General features: G+C 45.4%; 4 protein-coding genes across 4 annotated transcripts in view; 3 read left to right on the top strand and 1 right to left on the bottom strand.

The window, feature by feature from the left end:
* The first annotated feature begins 264 nt into the window (after positions 1-264).
* lrrc8ab (leucine rich repeat containing 8 VRAC subunit Ab) lies at positions 265-8,850 on the top strand. The gene is made up of 4 exons (XM_084468069.1): positions 265-390; positions 941-1,064; positions 3,000-5,118; positions 5,679-8,850. Exons 3-4 carry the CDS (start codon positions 3,007-3,009, stop codon positions 5,952-5,954), a joined length of 2,388 nt encoding a protein of 795 aa, XP_084324195.1. The 5' UTR covers positions 265-390; positions 941-1,064; positions 3,000-3,006; the 3' UTR covers positions 5,955-8,850.
* A 914-nt stretch (positions 8,851-9,764) lies between these two features.
* Positions 9,765-12,746, top strand: ppil3 (peptidylprolyl isomerase (cyclophilin)-like 3). Its single transcript, XM_084468076.1, has 6 exons — positions 9,765-9,807; positions 10,358-10,432; positions 10,827-10,920; positions 11,022-11,089; positions 11,282-11,400; positions 12,485-12,746. Exons 1-6 carry the CDS (start codon positions 9,805-9,807, stop codon positions 12,609-12,611), a joined length of 486 nt encoding a protein of 161 aa, XP_084324202.1. The 5' UTR covers positions 9,765-9,804; the 3' UTR covers positions 12,612-12,746.
* Positions 12,747-12,861: 115 nt separating this feature from the next.
* Positions 12,862-16,024, top strand: LOC311343215 (uncharacterized protein). The gene is made up of 8 exons (XM_084468075.1): positions 12,862-12,945; positions 13,070-13,240; positions 13,652-13,830; positions 14,463-14,556; positions 14,966-15,035; positions 15,124-15,160; positions 15,312-15,375; positions 15,545-16,024. The coding sequence occupies exons 1-8, from the start codon at positions 12,922-12,924 to the stop codon at positions 15,701-15,703; spliced, it is 798 nt and encodes a 265-aa protein (XP_084324201.1). The 5' UTR covers positions 12,862-12,921; the 3' UTR covers positions 15,704-16,024.
* A 201-nt stretch (positions 16,025-16,225) lies between these two features.
* col27a1b (collagen, type XXVII, alpha 1b) overlaps positions 16,226-21,020 on the bottom strand; it is a 48,702-nt gene continuing 43,907 nt past the window's right edge. Inside the window, exons 49-56 of the mRNA XM_084468900.1 lie at positions 20,757-20,774; positions 20,569-20,604; positions 20,442-20,468; positions 20,078-20,143; positions 19,108-19,276; positions 18,885-18,994; positions 17,866-18,084; positions 16,226-17,376 (exon numbers count right to left, since the gene is read on the bottom strand). Coding sequence (XP_084325026.1) covers positions 17,230-17,376; positions 17,866-18,084; positions 18,885-18,994; positions 19,108-19,276; positions 20,078-20,143; positions 20,442-20,468; positions 20,569-20,604; positions 20,757-20,774 — 792 coding nt within the window. The 3' untranslated portion in view covers positions 16,226-17,229. The remainder of the gene's footprint in view (positions 17,377-17,865; positions 18,085-18,884; positions 18,995-19,107; positions 19,277-20,077; positions 20,144-20,441; positions 20,469-20,568; positions 20,605-20,756; positions 20,775-21,020) is intronic.

Genomic DNA, 21,020 nt, shown 5'->3' with positions numbered 1-21,020 from the left:
CTTATGATATATATCGATTTTTTTTTTTGCCCAATTACATCATAAACCCTTGTATAAATATTCACTAAAATCTTCTGATAAATATAAACCTTACAGTGCTAATCCAGAAGACCACAGCTCCCCCGTTGTCTTGCATTCATTCACCGGCGAGCCTTTACCTTCCCAATATGGCGGCGGCGTTGACGTACGAGCCAAAGGGAAACGCTGTGACAGCGCCCCCCCTCGGCCCGGCGGATCGTCGACGGTCACTAGTGGAGGCTGTAGCAACAAGCTGCTAACTGGTCAACATAACGCTACACAGAGCTAGCCCAGCCTGGTCTGAGAACACTGTTTCTCTACGATATAGTTGCTAAGAACACCTCGCAGTCGAGCGCGTCGTACCCAAACAGAGTAAGTGTGTCCGGTGTGTTAAACTAGACAGTTATTACAATGTTGTTGTGCGTTGCTGTACGAAGATAACAACTGGGTTGTAAGCTAACGCTGTGCTGGCTAGCAGAGGGATAGCGTGTAGCGCTCCTATATGATACAGCGGACCTCAGTGGGGACCTTAGTGTACAGACTGTCTCGGTCTGTCAGTCACGTCGTCATCTGTATGCAGCATGAATATGACACGGTGGAGTCAGGACCGTCCGTCATGGCAGGGTGAATAATGCTAATGGTCACCCAGTTTAGTGAGCCAGTACCACCACAGGCGACAACACCACCGTGTTGAGTGCACTGGGAGTTCATTACCAAACAGGTTTATTGTGTATCTTGAACCAAGTCAACAGTCCATGTGCTGTACCCTGGATAAGGAACCAGCAGATACCTGATTAAACCGCCCGCCACGACCTGACAGCAAACCTACAAGTCTTAATGACGCCGGGTCCACGCAGTACACGTCCAAAAGCACATGGGTTCACTGTAAGTCCCCTTAACTCTGTCCCACGTCTCCTTCCAGATCCTCCATCCAACCCGTGGCCATGAGAGAGGCAGGGGCCAACCAACACTTCTGGATCTACAGACAGAGGATTGTCCCAACGGGACCCGATCTTTCTCTGGGTCACAGATAACATCTTGGATCGGTGAGGTTTTCTCCGATACATTCTCGCCCTCCAGGTGAATTAGTACCGCCTCACGCGAATGTCATCTGTATGCTGCTGAGATCGATGATTACCCAAGGGGAAAACAGTTGTTTTTTAAGGTGGGGATCATAACAGACAAACTCAGACCAGCTACAGAGTGCTAACCAGCTCAGGAGAAGTGTGTGTGTGTGTGTGTGTGTGTGTGTGTGTGTGTGTGTGTGTGTGTGTGTGTGTGTGTGTGTGTGTGTGTGTGTGTGTGTGTGTGTGTGTGTGTGTGTGTGTGCGCGCGCATTTGGGATTGTGCGGGCGTGCCTCTGTGAAGCCGGTCTGGGCAGAGGTGACAGGAGAGTGTTCCAGGGAGACAGTGGTGGAGACAGCAGTCCTAAAGTAAACAGGATCTCCCGCCGAAGGTCAGAGCAGGCTCGCTCAGACAATACCCTGGGTATTATCCAGGGAAATGGCTAAGAATAGAGAACCATGGAGTAAGGTGTGTTGTTTGGGCCGATGAGCCAGCTGGAACATCTTCTCGGGAAGAGTGACTCCGGCTGTTGTTTTAGTTTGGTCTGGGGCTGATGAACTGAGACGCCATCTCTGTCTGTGATCTGGAGAAATGGAATTGTTATGCTTGCAGACATGTAAGTAAAACCACAATTACTAAATATATTTTTTTAAAGATTATGTTTAAGCATATTATTTATTCATAACATGGCTTTTAAGTCCAACTAATACTAGCTACACTGCTATCTGTATTTGTAGTTATTTAACAGAATCCCAGTCCATGTTATGGTTTGAACTTCCTAAAGCAACTCTCCATTAACATGGAGATCAATTCACTTTTGGTTGTTTGGCTGATTGACCTGAACTACAGGACACTGTCCAAGCACACTACAAATTCTATTTGTTATAATTATATATTTCATCATATCAAATAGGTTAATTAGTCCTTAGACCAACATCCCACCTACTATTTAATACTTTGTCAATAGATCAAAGTTAAAGTTAAGTTCAAGTTACCCTCTAGCTACTCAAAGAGAAAAACAAATAGATTCATCCAAAAGAAGGATCTGAAAAATGTAGGAAAATACAACAAAACAAGCACTAAACCAGATAATAACCTATTTTAAATAAAAACACAAAACACGGCTGAATGAACAATAAATGGCCTTGTAAAGAGGTCTGACTTGTAAGGTTGTCCGCTTACTTACTCTGCTGCCTCAGAATGAAATGAGCTGTAGGTAGTCTTAGAACCTGTCTTTGGCAATGAGTAACTAATTGAATGCATGTTTAACTTATTGTTGTTGTGTTTAACTTGTGATCTAGATGATAAAAAAGACTACATCATATGTTCTTGTCCAGCTCTTTAAACATCATAATATATATTAGACATAATTTTTGCTCCACTCTCAGGGATGGGTTAACAAAGGAAACCAATTTGCATTGATCTGTTTGGGCAAAAACCACATCCACAGCAGAAACATGATGAGATTATTGAATAACAATGTTCAAATGATAAAGTCCATTTAGGTGTGTGTGTGTGTGTGTGTGTGTGTGTGTGTGTGTGTGTGTGTGTGTGTGTGTGTGTGCTCACTCTATAGCATTATATATTGCAGTTATTCAGTTATAGACACAAGTGTGATCTGAAGTGGCAGACTGTGATTCATTAATGTGGAGCGTACCATCAGAATGTGCTGATGGCCTTGTTATCCAACACAGCGTTATTGATCTCTGGGTATGGTGCCCTAAGCCTGTATCTCTGAAGAAAGGCTACAGAGAGCTGGAAGCTTCATCTCCTCTCATTTCCCCTCTCCAGCTTATTGGAACCATATATTTAATGTATTATGATTTGTATCAATGCTTATTACTTTAGAATTGAATGTGTCAATAATATATACACCTTTATGTGAATCTCTCCCACCCCCCCCCACCCCCCCCCAGATAAACCATGATCCCCATCACTGAGCTGCGCTACTTTGTAGACACCCAGCCTGCGTATCGCATCCTGAAGCCATGGTGGGACGTGTTCACAGACTACATCTCCATCGTCATGCTCATGATCTCGGTGTTCGGCGGGACGCTGCAGGTCACCCAGGACAAGATGATCTGCCTGCCCTGCAAATGGGTGGTGAATCAGACCTGCAGGAGGTACTTCAACGCCTCCCTCTCTGCCTCCATGGCCCTGGAGCCCAAGGGCATCCAGTATGACCTGGACAGGCACCAGTACAACTACGTGGACGCCGTGTGCTACGAGAACAGACTGCACTGGTTTGCCAAGTACTTCCCCTACCTGGTGTTGCTGCACACCCTCATCTTCCTGGCCTGCAGCAACTTCTGGTTCAAGTTTCCTCGCACCAGTTCCAAGCTGGAGCACTTTGTGTCCATCCTGCTCAAGTGTTTCGACTCACCGTGGACCACCCGGGCTCTGTCTGAGACGGTGGTGGAGGAGAGCGACCCCAAGCCCATGAAGATGAACGGCTCCATGGACCACAAGGAGTCGGTCATCAGTGAGGACGTGGAGGCCAGCGTGCCCATGCTGCAGAGGACCAAGTCCCGCCTGGAGCAGGGCATCGTGGACCGGACAGAGACGGGCGTGCTGGATAAAAAAGAGGGGGAACAGGCCAAGGCACTCTTTGAGAAAGTGAAGAAGTTCAGGATACACGTGGAGGAAGGCGACATTGTGTACAGACTGTACGTCCGTCAGACCATCATCAAGGTCATCAAATTCATCTTGATCATCTGCTACACAGGGTATTACGTGCAGAACATCCAGTTTAGTGTGGACTGTCGGGTGAACATCGAGAGCCTCACTGGTTACAGCATGTACCGCTGCGCTCATCCGTTGGCAACGCTCTTCAAGATCCTGGCCAGTTTCTACATCGGCCTGGTGGGGGTCTACGGGCTCATCTCCATGTACACCCTCTGCTGGATGCTGCGGCGCTCCCTGAAGAAGTACTCATTCGAGTCCATCCGCGAGGAGAGCAGCTACAGCGACATCCCAGACGTGAAGAACGACTTTGCCTTTATGCTGCACATGATCGACCAGTACGACCCGCTGTACTCCAAGCGCTTCGCCGTGTTCCTCTCGGAGGTGAGCGAGAACAAACTGCGGCAGCTGAACCTCAACAATGAGTGGACGCTGGACAAGCTCCGGCAGCGGATCACCAAGAACTCGCAGGAGAAGCTGGAGCTGCACCTGTTCATGCTGAGCGGCATCCCGGACACGGTGTTCGACCTGATGGAGCTGGAGGTCCTGAAGCTGGAGCTGATCCCGGACGTCACCATCCCGCCCATCATCGCTCAGCTGGTGAACCTGCGGGAGATGTGGCTGTACCACACGCCGGCCAAGATCGAGGCTCCGGCACTGGCGTTCCTGCGCGAGAACCTCAAGTCGCTGCACATCAAGTTCACGGACATCAAGGAGATCCCCTTGTGGATCTACAGCCTGAAGAACCTGAGCGAGCTCCACCTGACGGGGAACCTGAGCGCCGAGAACAACCGCTACATCGTCATCGACGGCCTGCGGGAGCTGAAGCGGCTCAAGGTGCTCCGGCTGAAGAGCAACCTCACCAAGCTACCTCAGGTGGTGACGGACGTGGGCATGCACCTCCAGAAGCTCTCCATCAACAACGAGGGCACCAAGCTCATGGTGCTCAACAGTCTGAAGAAGATGGTCAACATGACGGAACTGGAGCTCATCCGCTGCGACCTGGAACGCATCCCGCACTCCATCTTCAGCCTGCACAACCTTCAGGAGATCGACCTGAAGGACAACAACCTGAAGACCATCGAGGAGATCATGAGCTTCCAGCACCTGCACCGGCTGGTCTGCCTGAAGCTGTGGTACAACCAGATCGCCTACATCCCCATCCAGATCGGGACGCTGGCCAACATGGAGCGGCTGTACCTGAACCGCAACAAGATCGAGAAGATCCCCAGCCAGCTGTTCTACTGTGGCAAGCTGCGCTTCCTTGACCTGAGCCACAACAACCTCACCTACATCCCAGCGGACATCGGCTTCCTGCAGAACCTCCAGTATCTGGCCGTCACGGCCAATAGGGTGAGTCTTTATAACAAGACATTTGATTTATATAGCGCTTTTTTCAAGTACTCAATGACACTTTACAGTGAGTGAAAACAAAATGAAATCATGAATCAGACCGTATATTAGTAAAAAGATTTTTTTTAAAGTGGAAGGAGGATTATGACTTTAATTACACAAATGTACCACTAAGTTAATTCATTCCTTAAAGGGCTCATGTCATGCCACCAGGTGTGGGTGTGATTAGCTGGTACAAGCCGTTTGCAAATCATTCCTTCCCTGTGCCATAGTGATATCACAAGTGGGTGTGTCCACCTAGATGTACGCTGTATAGATCAGTCCACCAGCTTACCCAGTGCACTGTAGCAAAAGTTGCTCATCTATCTTTCATATCTTGGTGGACACGCCCAATTGTGATGTCACTATGGCACAGGGAAGGAATGATTTTCAAACGGCTTGTGCCGGCTAATCACACCCACACCTGGTGGCATGACATGAGCCCTTTAAATGAGTGTGATGTTAAGCATTTATCTACGTCACGGCTGGGTTGCTAACGCTGTGGTCTCCCAATGATGAAGATCGAGACGCTGCCCAGCGAGATGTTCCAGTGCCGGAAGCTCCGCACGCTGAACCTGGGGAACAACTGCCTGCAGACGCTGCCCTCGCGCTTCGGGGAGCTGACGGGCCTCACCCAGCTGGAGCTCAGGGGCAACCGGCTGGAGTGTCTGCCCGTAGAGCTGGGCGAGTGCAAGCAACTCAAGAGGACTGGCCTGGTGGTAGAAGAGGACCTCTTCAACACCCTGCCAACCGAGGTCAAGGAGCAGCTGTGGAAGGTGGACAAGGAGCAGGCGTGAACACAACGCTGTGTGTGTGTGTGTGTGTGTGTGTGTGTGTGTGTGTGTGTGTGTGTGTGTGTGTGTGTGTGTGTGTGTGTGTGTGTGTGTGTGTGTGTGTGTGTGTGTGTGTGTGTGTGTGTGTGTGTGTGTGTGTGTGCACTGCCCCTCAGCAGACCCGTCTGACTCCGGCCTTGTGCGGACCCCCCGACAGACCCCCGTTTCTCCTGAAGGGAGATGTCTTCTTCGCATGGCCATACTACGTTTTATTGCTTTCTTTTAAGGCGTGTTTTTTTTAATGCGTTGAATGAAGGATGCACGTGTCTGTGTGGGTGGTTGCACGTGGGATTTTAAACAGAAACTTTTTTTTTGGGCTGCTGATGTCAACAGAATTGCGGTTCTGTTAGTTTGTGTGCGTTTCCACGTATAGAGGAAAAAGACGAGCCAAGTATCCATCCAGTCAGACACACGGTCACGAAGCGTGAGGCTCTGACTTCTACCATTGAAATTGAAGCCATTCAGAAGCTATTACAGATTGGTCGCCAGTCCGTATAAAACAAGTATAAAAGTACTTCTTGCATTTGATGGGCTTAATCCATTATATTAGCATGTGGTCAATTACACAGTATATGGTCAATCACACTATGATGTTTTGAGATCGATAGAACAGAGGTATTTCTTCTCATCGGATGATTGTTCTCTTGAATTGACTGAATTTGGCAGAACTTCAAGAGTGCAATGTCGGAGGACCCTAGCGGCTGGAGAACGGACATACTCTCCTTTGCCGCCCGTAAACAAAGTCGCTCTTCTGCTTCTTAGGTTTGTTTACACAGGAGGAAAACGTCATGTCACGTTTCAAGCAAATTGTTGTCACTTGTATATGTAATGCAATAATACTCTAAATTGTCACGTCTCTGTTTAAAGATATTATTTTATGTTTTATTTTAATGAGTTTATATGACAAAAAGCACATTCTTACAGAAAATGTTGCACGTTTCCCAGGCAGATTGAGCACTTCATCAGTCGCTGGTTTGATGGCCGGTGAGGAGGTAGAGGTTAAACAAAGTCACTCCAAGAACAAACCAATTTCTATTGTATACATTTGCCTTACACTATACTCTTCTAGAATGGCTTCCGTTATGTTTGACATGGAATTTGTTTTTTGTTATTACAATCACAGCATTTTCTTCCTAATTTCACTTTAATCTGATCTGTCGCTCAGATGTATTAATACCTATTTTCACCTGCTAACGAAATCCTAAATCGGGAAAAATATTATATATGGCAAATTGAGTTATTTATGAAACCAGTATTATAAATGCATGACAAGTGCAATGAAAGTTGCATCGGTGGTGAAATGAAAATTGCAATAATCGTTAATTCAATAACTAAGTTATTCTGTGGTATATGCTAACATGGGCCTCAGGCTTTCTCATAGACTAGTGAGATCATTTCAGAGCATTTATCACGCCAACATATTTAATACTCAAACTGATGCATATAATGTTTGTTTGATTCCTCTTCCTTTAAAATGTGTCATTTCTAGCTGCAGGTCTTGTCGACATGCATGATACTAATAGATATGGCCCCATGCTGCATTGGCACCACATTGGAATTATCAGAAGGACATGCATAGGAGAGTTGTGTTTTCTTGCTGAAAGAAATGCACTGCAAATTGTGTTCTCCCTGTGGCAATAAAAGACAACTTGCAGAGCTGTCATGTAATGCATATGAATGGCTGAAATTTAGCTATGGAAATGTTTGTTTTGCAAAAACAATTCACACTTTACACAAATGTGCAATATTGCCTTTATTAAAAAAGAGAAGTCTGAAGGTAGAAAGTGATGTGTTTTTAATGTTTAATGGGTGTTCTGTTTCGCGTTTTTGAAAATGAGCAAAGATGTGACCAGTGTTTTGAGTGCTTTGTTGGGCTGATGTGTGTGTGAGATTTTTTTCGGAGGCCAGATATCCAATGTCATCAGAGCAATTAATGTTGCATTAACTTTCCCTGCGAGGATCGCTATCAAGACACAAGGATCTGGTCAGACATCTCTTTGTAAGAAATCGTTTATTGTCATACGTATTGAATAAACTGGCAACTTTTTGAAAAATCAATTTTTGAAAGGTCACAAGTCAGGGCATTTATGAAAGAATACCAAACTTGTCAATAAGCTGATGCCTCAGTGAATCAGACAATCATAATCCTATCCTGCATTAATAGTGCAGATGAGGAACACAAATCAAGAAAGGTCTTGTCAGCCAAAGCTTGTACACTGAGGTTAACAGTAAGAAAAGCCTCAGCTGGCTGGTGTAGGAAAGCTTCATGGAGTTAGGTTCTGTGGTTTGTCTTCCATGGTGTTGTATAGAGGCATTGTGGTTTCTGGGATTTTGTTACAGTATAAGTAGGAAATGGGAGCCATATCTTGTTTTGATGACTTTAGGATCGGAGACTGCTCACATCTGTGATGTTTTAAAGTCCTCTTTGACTTTGTTTCTTCAGTTACGACAGCTATTAGTATCAGTTTTATTGGAGTACATCAAAATAAATCTCAGGAACATAGTTAACAATCTTGCCGCTTTCCTTATTTTGCTTCTGCCTGTTTGTACCCATCTGATATTTTATTATGTTATGAAGTGGAACCTTTTGATCAGTGTAACTGATTTTAAACATTGAATGCTATTTTGGAGAAAGGAAAACACTAATATAGCTAAATAATCTTTTTTTAATGATGTCATTGTGGAAAAAAGTATTCATTGAGACTTGTGAACAGGGTTCTCCTCTGCGTTCAGCACAATGTTTGTGAGTGTTTCCCCTGCCCTTTCAAACCATTTATCATATATATCTTGCTCATGATTATGTCTAGCATTGTAAAATGTTTCCCACCACATTTATCATACTTTCCAGATGTATTTTTTGTAGGCTTTTGTTTGCCAAAAAAACAACCACTTTTGATTATGAAAAAGGAGTGGAACAATATTTTGTTTAGCCAACTCGGATGACAGGAGAGTGAGTTGTATGTTTGAATTTATGTCTCATTTCAATGTTACAAAAACAAAATAAACAATCTCCACTATACCCGCATGTGTTGGGTGATAATTTGCTATTAGGATGGCGCTACGGTATCAACGATAGTGCCTCTGTTATCTCACACTGTGAAGTTAAGAGATTGAGGAAGTCGAGCTGTTGGGCAGATTCACATCAATGGGAATGTGGTGAAAAGGTTCTGTGGCTTCAGGTTCCCTGGGGCGTACAGTAATGAGGACCTCACCTGGGCGCCCACACAGCCAAGCTGGTCAAATCAGATCGAAAAAGACTTCCACCTGAGGATACTGGGAGCCTGAAAATAATTGGATTTTGGATTTAGTTTTATGATTTGATTTTGTTTATTTGGTCAGTTGTATTGTTACCCTGTAACATATTTATTGCTTTCTAGTATATTTATCTTAATATCGTTTTTCTTTTCTTTTTTTTTAATCTTTCTAGAATAGCCTATGATGCCCAAATTTGCCTGAAGTCATAATTACTTTAGTGCCCAGCCTGTGCTGTTCCGTGAATCTGAAAAAAAAAATATCTAACTTGAACTTGAATAGATATGATATATAATATATAAATGTATACATAAATACATATAAATATGTATTTTATTGCAAATAATTATAGAATTATGCGCCACATTTAAATAATACAACATGTTACCAACATTAATAAATTTATCTGAAATACATTAAAAAAAATCTTGTTTTGTACTCGGGTTTAGCATAGTATAACATTGTGCTTACCAGAGTAATGTTTGGCGGAACTGATCGCCTCCGTCTTCAGGGTCTGGACGGACCTGTCACCGCGACGCACACGTTGAAGCGCCGTTTGAAGATGGTGATGTTCTATTATCTCACTGTTTTCTTTGTACATTGTTTGCCATCCTCTACCTTAATATTTGAAAACTTTGTTTCGTATGTTTTGCTTATTCGATCATTTCCAATATCGGAGTTAATATTATCAAAAACTGTTATTCAAACGTCACGTATCTAACAGTTGTGACTGTTTCAGGCAGTATCTCAATGTTGTGACTGGTTCAGGCAGTATATCTTACTGTTCTGACTTTCAGAATGGCTCTCTGACTGTTTCAGGCTTTAACTCTTAACGTTATAACTGTTTTAGGATGTAACTCTTAATGTTGTGACTGTTTAAGGCTGGCTCTCTTAATGTTGTGACTGTTTCAGGCTGTAACTCTTAATGTTGTGACTGTTTCAGGCAGTATATTTTAATGTTCTGACTGTGTCAGGCTGTAACTCTTAATGTTGTGTCGGTTTCAAGCAGTATATCTTACTGTTCTGACTGTTTCAGAATGGCTCTCTTAATGTTGTGACTGATTAATGTTTTTTACTGTTTCAGGCAGTAACTGTTAATGCTCTGACTGTTTCAGGCCGTAACCCTCCACACCGATCTCGGAGACATAAAGATAGAGCTGTTCTGCGAACGCGCTCCCAAATCCTGTGAGGTGAGTTGAAAGAAGTCGTCTGCTGTGTTCCTTTCCAGCTGAAGACCTCTCCCAAAACGGGACATATTTGAACCTTTTGCTCTCTTTCTTTGTATATATATTGTTACTATAGCCGTTTTGTAGTGCAGTAGTTATGCAGCAGCTTTCCCAGAGAGGAACGAATAGTACTGTTGCTGGGGATACAGGACAAGACTGTTGGAAGGACAATTTGGAAAATAATATATAATTCTTGGTTTGCTGTTCGAAGTTATATGTATTGGTACACCAAATAAATAGACAATATGTATCAGGGTAATTTATTGAATGTTTATCAGATTGTATTCAGTTTTCATCAAGGATCTCTGTCATACTACATGCTGTGTTGTAAGCTGTGCCTTTGTGTTTGGTTGTACAGAACTTCCTGGCCTTGTCGGCCAGTGGATTCTACAATGGCTGCATCTTCCACCGCAACATCAAGGGCTTCATGGTGCAGACTGGAGACCCAATCGGTACGGCTCTGAAGATTACAGTTTGCTCAATCATTCCTTGGTTTCATTCCTTGTGTTGGCCTTCATTTCAAATGTTTGCCCTTCTCCTTGACCACCTGTAGGCACTGGTAAAGGGGGAACGAGTATATGGGGACGCAAATTCGAAGACGAGTTTAGCGAACACTTAAAAGTAAGTATCTCCCATTAATTAACCAGCTGTAATATAATCGTTTAGCCTTAATCGTATCCCAGTGTGAGTATGGCTATGTTATTAAGTTAACATGGGAAGTTGGTAGTTTGCACACATGTTAAAGCCGGTCTCCTCCCTGGAGTAACATGCTCCTCGCTGACGTGTATCCATGTGTTCTGTCCTGCCTGTCAGCATAACGTCAGAGGAGTGGTCTCCATGGCCAACAACGGCCCCGACACCAACGGCTCCCAGTTCTTCCTCACATACGCCAAGCAGCCTCATCTGGACATGAAGTACACCGTGTTTGGAAAGTAAGAAAACAAGTTTTTTCCTTTTTTCTTCATTTTCTTTTCATAATTCAAAATCGTTTCAAATGGTTTGGAGATCTCTACCCAAAATACAATTTGATATCTGACTAATTCAAAGATTATATAGTAATTAATTATCCCAGAGGAAGAATGTGGGTGCAACGGCAGTAAGTACAGAACTGTAATGGTATTAAAAATAGTGGTGTATTTTCTAACTTTTTGGCCGTTGTTTGAGATAAAAGACTCACAGGCTTACAGACTTGGACCACATTCTATCTCTCCAGACGTTCACATTCAACCTTCTGGCAGTCTTAGACTTCGAGGGCTGACAAACAGAACATTGCTGAATCACAGAGTCCTTTCAGGGACTCTGCATCTTGACAGACTAAGCAGAAGAATAATTCCTATACATTGTGCACATACATAGCAAATGTAGTTTTTGTAAGTCGCTCTGGATAAAAGCGTCTGCTAAATGTCAACATAGCAAACAATCTTAACTCGCCCATCTTGGCTTTCATGGGGAATGTAAAGTCTGGCCTCTAGTCTTTCTTCATGCCACTTATGTCTGGCAACCTTCAGCACCAGCGTGCTTTGCTAAGCACCTATAGGTGACTCCACTAAGTCTGGAGGTGCTGCAGTCATCAGAGCTGCTGCTTAGACAGAAGCTTAGGGCTTTGTCTGCACCTCTGTGTTTCTGACTCAAGGTTTTAGGTTTATTGTACAAGGACTTGGGACTTGGCCATCATTCAGTATTATTGTTCAAAGAAAGGAAAACTAGCTTTAAGTTTTGATGCATACTTTAGTGTCCATATTCTTCAATTTAAGACTTGACTGCATATAATGGTATTTTGAATTCATAAGCATATCGTGATATTTATTTGATGTGTAAATTCCTTATTATCATGCTAATACATTTATCCATATTGTAAAATTTCCTAATAATACGAACATTATACAGCACACCATTTCATCACAGAGCAGCACACTGACAAATAGATCCTTGTACATTTACAAACGCAATGAGAACCTCAATTCTTATTTATATTCCAAGATGTGAGATCCATGTTCTCTGATTCCAAACATCAAGGATCATCGATGGTTTGGAGACACTGGATGAACTGGAGAAACTTCCTGTCAACGAAAAGACGTTCCGGCCTCTGACTGAAACCCGGATGAAGGACGTCACCATCCACGCCAACCCTTTCGCTGGATGATGCGTCGCATCTTCTTACTCCTCTTCATGTGTGAACAGTCAAATTCATTGTTGGACTTTTTTATTTTTGAGTAAATTTGTTGATGTTTTTTGTAATATACGCATAACTTTGTATAAAATAAATACGTCAAATATGTTTAATGTTCTGCCGTTTCTTTATTAAAAAAATAAATCTCACCTTTGGTCACATGCATTCAAAGAACTACAAATGGCGCTCTGGGACGTCACCGTCGCGTCATCAGTGCGGGACGAGCGCCGCTGTTTTTCTTGAATGGGTTTTCAGAGTCGAGTGTAAAACTTTACGAAACATAATGGCATCTAACGAGGCGTCCCAGGTAAACAACTGTTTTGACATCTCGATTAAGTGCATTCATTTTATCATCCCGTTTACTAATGACCCTCCTCTGTCACCTGAGTCATGACTGTCAGCATTTAAATCCTAAACTCCGTCTGTCCCAGATGTCCAGTCTGAAGGGGAAGGTGGCTCTGATCACCGGGGCCAGCTCGGGCATCGGCGCCGGGACCAGCCTGCTGTTCGCCCGGTTCGGGGCCCTGCTGGCGCTGAACGGTCGCGACGTAGAGAACCTCTCCAAAGTGGCCAAACAGTGCACTGACTGTGGGGCAGCCGAGGTACTGTCCTCCATAAGTCACAGTATTTCTGTCAATATGTCCATAAACCATGGCGGAATGGGGGAACTGACTGCATGGGCATGTGACACACACATGTGTTGCGTAAGACTAGTGTGTTGAGAAGTGTGTGTTTGCGGAGTGATGCGATGAGACAAGCAATTATTGGCGATTCAAGTTAAATAAGCCTAGTTGTCATGCACATGTGCATGACATGTTTCCTTCAGTTATGACGTGTGTCATGAATGAAGGGAACAGGTTATACACATGTTTCCTTAACATGTTGTGTTCCTTAACATGACTTGTTTCCTTCAGTCATGACACGTGTGTCATGAACATGTTAGGAACATGTTATGCACACCCACATAACATGTCCCCTTCAGTCATGACACACTGTGTGTCCGATTCCCTTAGCCGCTGCTGGTCCCTGGAGATCTGACCCACGAAGAGTGCGTCCAGAAGGCCGTGGAGCAGACCATCGCACACTTTGGCCGTCTGGACGTGCTGGTGAACAGCGCCGGCATCCTGGCGATGGGGAGCATCGAGACGGCCGACCTGGCCCAGTATGACAAAGTGATGAACGTTAACGTCAGGTGGGATCAGAACGCTGACCTTGTGTCCATATTGTGTGTGTGATCCATATACAGTACAGTGTATATATCTGTGGAGATGTTTTCCATATCGTGTGTGTGATCCATATACAGTACAGTGTATATCCGTGGAGATGTTCCGATACCATTTTTTCCTTTCCGATTCCGGTTCCTGAACTTCGGCCGATATCGAGTATATACCGATACAGCATCTAGCATTGGAACAATTGGCACTTGTTCTTATTGAAGCTTTCTCTTACGATGACAGCAATGTATAGTCAGTTTACTTACTGTCTAAAGTTTTGTTTGATCATTTACATTTATTTGTAATTATATTAATACATTTGTATTATTGTAGTTAAGTGTGAGAATGACGCTTTTCCCATTCCGACTTTCCACCTCCGACCATTATCGAACGCAGCATAACGCTGTAGTGTTTGTGATGTTCTTTGCCTGTGTAGTAAATGAGCTAGTGATGTGATGGTATCAGATCAGCACATAGACTTGCGTACTTGCGATACCCGATACTTCATTTTAGGCAGTATCTGAGGAATTGGCGATACTGGTATCGGCATCGGAACAACTCTATATTCCTGGTTGGTCTCTAAAGGAACGGGTCTGTTCTCGTGTTCCAGGTCTGTGTACCATCTGACCCAGCTCTGCGTGCCCCACCTCATCAAGACCAAGGGATCCATCGTCAACGTGTCAAGCATCACTGGCCAGAGATCAGTGGGTAGTCCTAGTGTCTGCTATCAACTCACAGAGGCCAATTCCTAAACACAATTCATCCACCATATGAACACATGATCAATCACCTCAGATCACTGTAGTATCTGACGTACACATAGGGCCATGTGTTGACTTATTCATTCACTAGATAAGGTTTTCATCTTGCAGAGAAAACGTTTGCTGTAAAAATATCCCGTCTATATACATATTGGATTTCTTGGAATGCGTGTCTTTAGTTATGGTTATTAGGCTGTGTATCGGGCCAACACATTATTTTTATGATACTCCATTTCAGCCTGGCATCAAGCCCAGAACCAAAACTAGTGTTGCTGAAACATTTTACCCAAATAAGTATTTTATTGAATGCCCATTTTTCAGTCTAATTATTATGGTTCTGTTCGCTCTGTAGTTCCCTGACGTCCTGCCCTACTGCATGTCGAAGGCGGCCATTGACCAGTTTACGAGCTGTGTAGCTCTTGGTGAGTGGCCGTTCTGTTGGAAGGATTAAAGTACAAGTACAACACAAGCACTTCAGGAAGGAAATGAAATGGTTCTGTTTTCTTTCAGAACTGGCCCCAAAGCAAGTCAGAGTAAACTCAGTTTGGTAAGGGAATATAAATATTTCCATGTTATTTCCAAGACTAGTAGAGTCAGGTATTCACACTTTTTCCATTGTGGGGGGATAACCCCCCTGAAATGGTCATTTTAATACAAAGAAATGGAATTGACTTTATGTTCATTACTCTTCTGCTCAGCCCGGGTGTCATTGTCACAGAAGTACACAAAAGAGCCGGATTGGACGAGCAACAGTACGCAAAGGTAACACACGATCCAGTACCGACAGGACAACAGACATTTCAGGGCATGTATTGGCACGGGTGAATGTAAAAAAATGATTGATTGAAGATCTCAATGAGTTAGTGTGATGCGTGGGTTGTGTTTGGGTCCTCACTGCGTCCTTCTCGAATCCCCCCCCCCCCCCCCCCAGTTCCTGGAGAAGTGCAAGCAGACCCACGCCCTGGGCCGGCCGGGGGAGGTGGGCGAGGTGGCCCAGGCCATCGCCTTCCTGGCGTCGGACTCGGCCAGCTTCATCACGGGGGTCAACCTGCCGGTGGACGGGGGGAGACACGCCATGTGCCCCCGATAGCCCGACGCACGTTACACAAAGCCTGTATCAATAATACACACACACTGCTGGAAACATCTGTGTTCTCGCTTCTTTTCTTCAGTTATATAAGCGGGAGTTTTTTCCTCCGACGCTACGCCGGGAGAAGGTGTAGCCGGGTACATGACTGCGGGGGAGGCAGCAGCTCTTTTGTTTGGTGCTGACATTTCCCTCTCGAACGGTTAGTCGAACACGCTGACTATAAATAATAGAAATGAACTTCTGACATTACAGTCGACGCTAACTCCGTACCTCAATCATCTAGTGGAAGAACTATCCCAATAAATGTCCCCTCCCTTGAAAACCCTGCTCATCTGGGTGTATACTTTAGCTGTTTTCATCTGATTTACTGAGTGTGACTCATTTCCTCCTGGTGAATCACGGCCCACGGTTGTGTTGTTTAGTGTTGGAAACACGAAGCGTGCGCCTGGTGGTTTTCAGTTTATCCCTGGTAGTAAAAATTCACGGGCATTATGCTCCTGTGTGGTGTTGGGACCGCTCAGTTTAATTAGAAAGACACGTAGACTCACCAAACAATACAGTCAATGCCTGACTCGCTGAATGAACAAAAGCCCAAGGGGGATTTAAATAACACTTAAATAGCATCCACCTGCATTGTACAGTTGCATTATTTATGTACATTTTGAACAAAATGTAACACGGTGTCAAGACCCACAATGATTGTTGTTTTGCTCTTGAAGCTGCATGCTTGAGAGTTAGCCTCGCTGAATTCGGCCGCTACTCCTACAGTACAAAGTTCCCTTTTGTTTAGAGTTCAGAAGAGGCGCAGACTTGGGCGCTCGGCATGGCAGTATTGTGTAGCACCAAATGTCTCCTCCTCCTCTGACCCCCAGAAGATTGGCCCAAGTCGTCTTTATGGTTTGGTAGGGAGAACAGAGGTAGCGTCTTGACACCGTCCACACAGCAGGGGTTGTGTGTAATGAGTCCCCTGGTTACAGTCCACTCTGTGGCTCGCTGCGTTCCTGGATGAGTGATCACCTAGTGCCCTGAATTGTTATGCAAAGTTGTGGAGCGATAGCTATTGCACTTTATATTAAAATATACAGTACATATACACGTATAAATAGTACTTTTTGATGTAACGTAAAAAAAAAAAAAAAAAAAGACAAGAACTTTGCAGATGAAACCAAGTTCAGTAGATCTGCATCGATCTCCTTCTGGACGTTTAAGATTAAACATTTGAAAACAATGAGATTGTGAAGCGAATATGTTACAACGTGGTCCATTAGAGATCGTTGGAGATCTTCCGTATTTGTCATATTTCCTCCCTTCCGTCCGCGGCGAAGGGTCCGGTCCAGGTCTTGTAAAGAAGTCTCTGAACGGGAGAAGCTTATTCTTTAGTTTTTCCATCGGTGGATTTTTAGTGCCAGGCGTCATGAGATAGCTCTGCCTTTTCATTGGTCGGTTCTGTCCTCCCTAGTGGCTCCTTGGGCTGTCTCTGCAGTCCGAGGTTAGGGGGAGGTCCGTGGCTCGCGCGTCTTCCTGCCTCACAGGAAGCACACGGGGCCCACCTCCAGGTGGAAGCGGGAGCCGGAGTCCGCAGCAGGCAGGTTGTCCACGTCCACGATGGGGAGTAGGTTGGGGTCCTGGGTCTGGAACACAAACTGGGTCTGGTGCCAGTGGCCATCTTTGATCTGTAAGAAGAAGACAACGTTATTAGCCTCATTGCTGTGAAAGGCGTGTGTGATGAAGTGTGATGTATCTGATGTATCTGATGTCACCCAATATCACGATGAGATCAAATTAATTTGATTCATCCCAGATGGTGACATTAGCTGGTCACAGCAACGCACCGTAGTAAAAGTATCTTATGTAATATGGATTCATACCATAAAGTAAATGGACTGCTTTTTATATAGCACTTTTCTAACGAGTGGCCACACAAAGCACTTTACATTATTGCCTAACATTCATCCATTCATGCACACATTCACACACAAACGGTGGTGTCAATCATGCAAGGCGACAGCCAGCTCGTCGGCAGTGCCTTGCTCAGGGGCACCTTGACACTGAGCTAGGAGGAGCCGGGGATTGAACTAGCAACCTTCCAGTTACCAGGCAACCCGCTCTACCTCCTGAGCCACATGCTGCCCCTGAGGGAGTTAAGTATCTTGTATTCATACCCAGCAGTCGTCCTTGATCACGGTGGGCTCCAGCACGTCTCCAGCCTGTATGCGGTCTCCGCTCCAGGCCTTGAAGCTGACTGCGCGGCCTGAGGGCTGCAGGGAGGGGCCGGTGGCCCACACGGGCGTGTTCAGACAGTGGATGGTGAGGTGCTGTGTGGCCTCGGAGCTCAGGAGGTGGAGGAAGTTCATCTGGATGCGGCCCACTCCCATCTCCAGCTACGGGCGCAAAACATTTACATTTAAGGGGATTTTGCTGCTTTTTCAAAAGCGACTTAGCACCATTAATTCATACAGTCACACTGACGGCGGAGTCAACCACGCAGGGAGACAGCCAGCCCGTCAGGAGCAGTCAGGGTGAGGTGTCTTGCTCAGAGACACCACGACTGGTGTCTAGGAGCCGGAGTCGGGGATCAAACTAGCAACCTCCGGTTACCAGTCAACCCGCTCTACCTCCTGAGCTACTGTGATCAAACACTCGTGTTTAATCACGTGTACTCCTTCTGGCCACGGGCTCACATTAACCCATCCCCTTGATGGCTGATCAAAAGACACAGATTTAGATTTAGTCGCCCCCATTCCCCAAAGGAGAAAAAGATTACGTTTATTTACATGATTAAAGACTGCTACACCACACATCAGTGAAAGCAACGATAAAAAAAGAAAAAGCGGTTGATATGATTAAAGTGTGAATGGTGTCAGCCTCAGTAAGTCGTGTTTGCAGCGATCGTGTACACAGTGCAAGTTGGGAGGATTCAGCGAGGATCAAAATCCGTCGTCTGACGGATACAACACCTCTGATTACCCCGCCTGAGACGAGTGACATCAAACGAATATAAGCTCATTAACGCATCGCATTCGCCTTTCACGGCAAGTCAAACTGTATCAATACCGCCCTTTTTAACATACTTAACTCCAAAACACTTTAAATCTCCCCCCCCCCCCTCCCCCACCCCCGTGAAAGCATCTTAAGTTGTTTTCGTCCGTTTTGTTTTTTTCTCCCGAGGCTGAGGCTGTACCTTGGAGACGGAGACGGGCTTCAGGCAGGTCTGTCCTCCAGCGCTGAAGTTACACGTCACTTCTATGGTGTCGGCGGAGCAGCCCAGGTTGGGGTCGATCCAGTACACGCCTGTAGGGCCACACAGATCACCTCGATGGTTAACCATCATGACCGCGGACAGCAGTAGATGTAGTGCGCTGTCTGTACGGCTGTGTGTGTACGGGCGCCATGGACAACGTCACCATCATGCATCCGTTGTTCACAGTCCTGGAGGTCGCGGCAGATGCGGGCCGGGGTGTCCCGGTTCCCCAGAGGGTGCTTCAGGCTCTGGATCAGGGAGCTGAGGTGCTGCAGGGTCTGGAACACGGCTGTTCCCTGGTCCAGCATGGGCATGTCCATGTGCTGGTAGTTCTGTGTGGGACACATAAGCCGTTTCTCAATTCGCGTTCTCGTGTGTTCTCGTGTACTTGCGTTCTCGGTAAACGTCATCAGTGGTAGCCCAAGCACTGTTCCAATTCCGAGTACGCGAGTACTGTCGTAAAACCCAGAAGTGTTCTCGATGTGTTCTCGATGAGGCCGTTCTACCGAGGATGCATCGGAGGTGACTCGTGTGGACTTGGGACCGTTAAATATCCCAGAATGCATCATCGAGTCCACTGCTGTTCCAATTGCAGGTGCGTACTTGTGTTCTCGGAAGTCTGTACTTGAAAGTCCGGACTTGCCAAGTACGTACTTCCAAGTCCGCGAGAACGTAGTCTGCGAACTTGGTATTGAGAAACGGCTATAGTGACCATGATTCATAACAAACCCTCATTATGTCTCCGATGAGTTGAGATGAGTACATAAATGGACTGCATTTATACAGCGCTTTTGAACAAGTGGCCACTCAAAGCTTTTTACAATCATTGCCTGATATTCACCCATTTGTGCACACATTCACACACCGACGGCGGTGTCAGCCACGCAAGGCAACAGCCAGCTCCTCAGGAGCAGTCAGGGTGAGGTGCCTTGCTCAGGGACACCTCGGCACTCCGCTAGGAGGAACTGGGGACTTGTAACCTTCCGGTTACAAGTCAACCCGCTCAACCTCCTGAGCCACTGCCGTACATGCATAAATGTTTACATGACCTTCAACCGCGAGACCCTCCTCACCCCATCCCAAGTCCTTGTTTCCTACAGTGTATGTATGTCTGCTAAGCAGCAGCCCCTCACCTCTGACCTCAGGACAACGTGGGAGTCCAGGATGGCCTCGAACGCCGCGTCCAGAGCTTCCTGTTTCTACCAGAGGAGATCCAGAGACAGGAAGTGAGGCACGGACCGGCACATATATGGTCTTAATTATTATAATTTAATCATAAAAAATAATTTCTTGAAATGATTATATCGCTCTGTTAAATCCTTTGACCTAGTATCAGATATTCCTGGTATGTTCTAGTCAGCTGCTTTTACTCTCTCGTTTTTATGACAGAAGATAAATTATAAAAATAAATACGTGTATTTAATAAGTTCCTTGTGTAATACCTCGCGGATCAAAAGTATGAAATAACAGCAAAACAAAAACGCAAAACGTTCTCACCAATGAAGCAGACATGCTGGGAAGTCCCTGCAGTGCAAAGAGAGAAAGAACACACTGATTAACACCAGATCGATTATCCAGGTTCCTACTAAAAACTACGGTACAAAACTTCACAGGCTGGACTTACGGGTGACCCTGGGGGGCCTCGGGGGCCCGGCGGTCCCTGAAAGAAGTAAACTTCACGTTAGGCTTTAAACGGCGTGAAGCTCTATCCATTAACAACAACATGATCCATGAGCTAATGTGTGGCTGTGAGGGGCCTCGCCCGGGCTCCTCTGCTGCAGACAATAAAGCCAGGAGAGAGAGAGCTCTTACCTTGGGCCCTTGCAGTCCCTGTAGGAACACAAGAGAAGACAAAATGAAACCTACTGCTTCTTATAGGGAGCTTTAGTGACGATCACAGTGTAACAGTTTGTTTTCTAATCTATATTCAATTGCTATAATATACTTTTTATTGCCTTACGGGTGCGACTCCGCGACCCAAAATTGCTTTTGCACAGTGCGTCCTTACTGGGTGAGTAACCTGGTGGGTTAGAGCCGCGCCCAGGAGCACGGCCGCCCCATTAAGAGAACCCACAG

This window comes from Micromesistius poutassou, assembly GCF_964030765.1.
Source record: "Micromesistius poutassou genome assembly, chromosome: 5".
NCBI classification, from domain to species: Eukaryota; Metazoa; Chordata; class Actinopteri; order Gadiformes; family Gadidae; genus Micromesistius; species Micromesistius poutassou.
The sequence above is the reverse complement of the archived record's forward strand: the minus strand, read 5'-3'. Positions and strand labels throughout refer to the sequence as shown.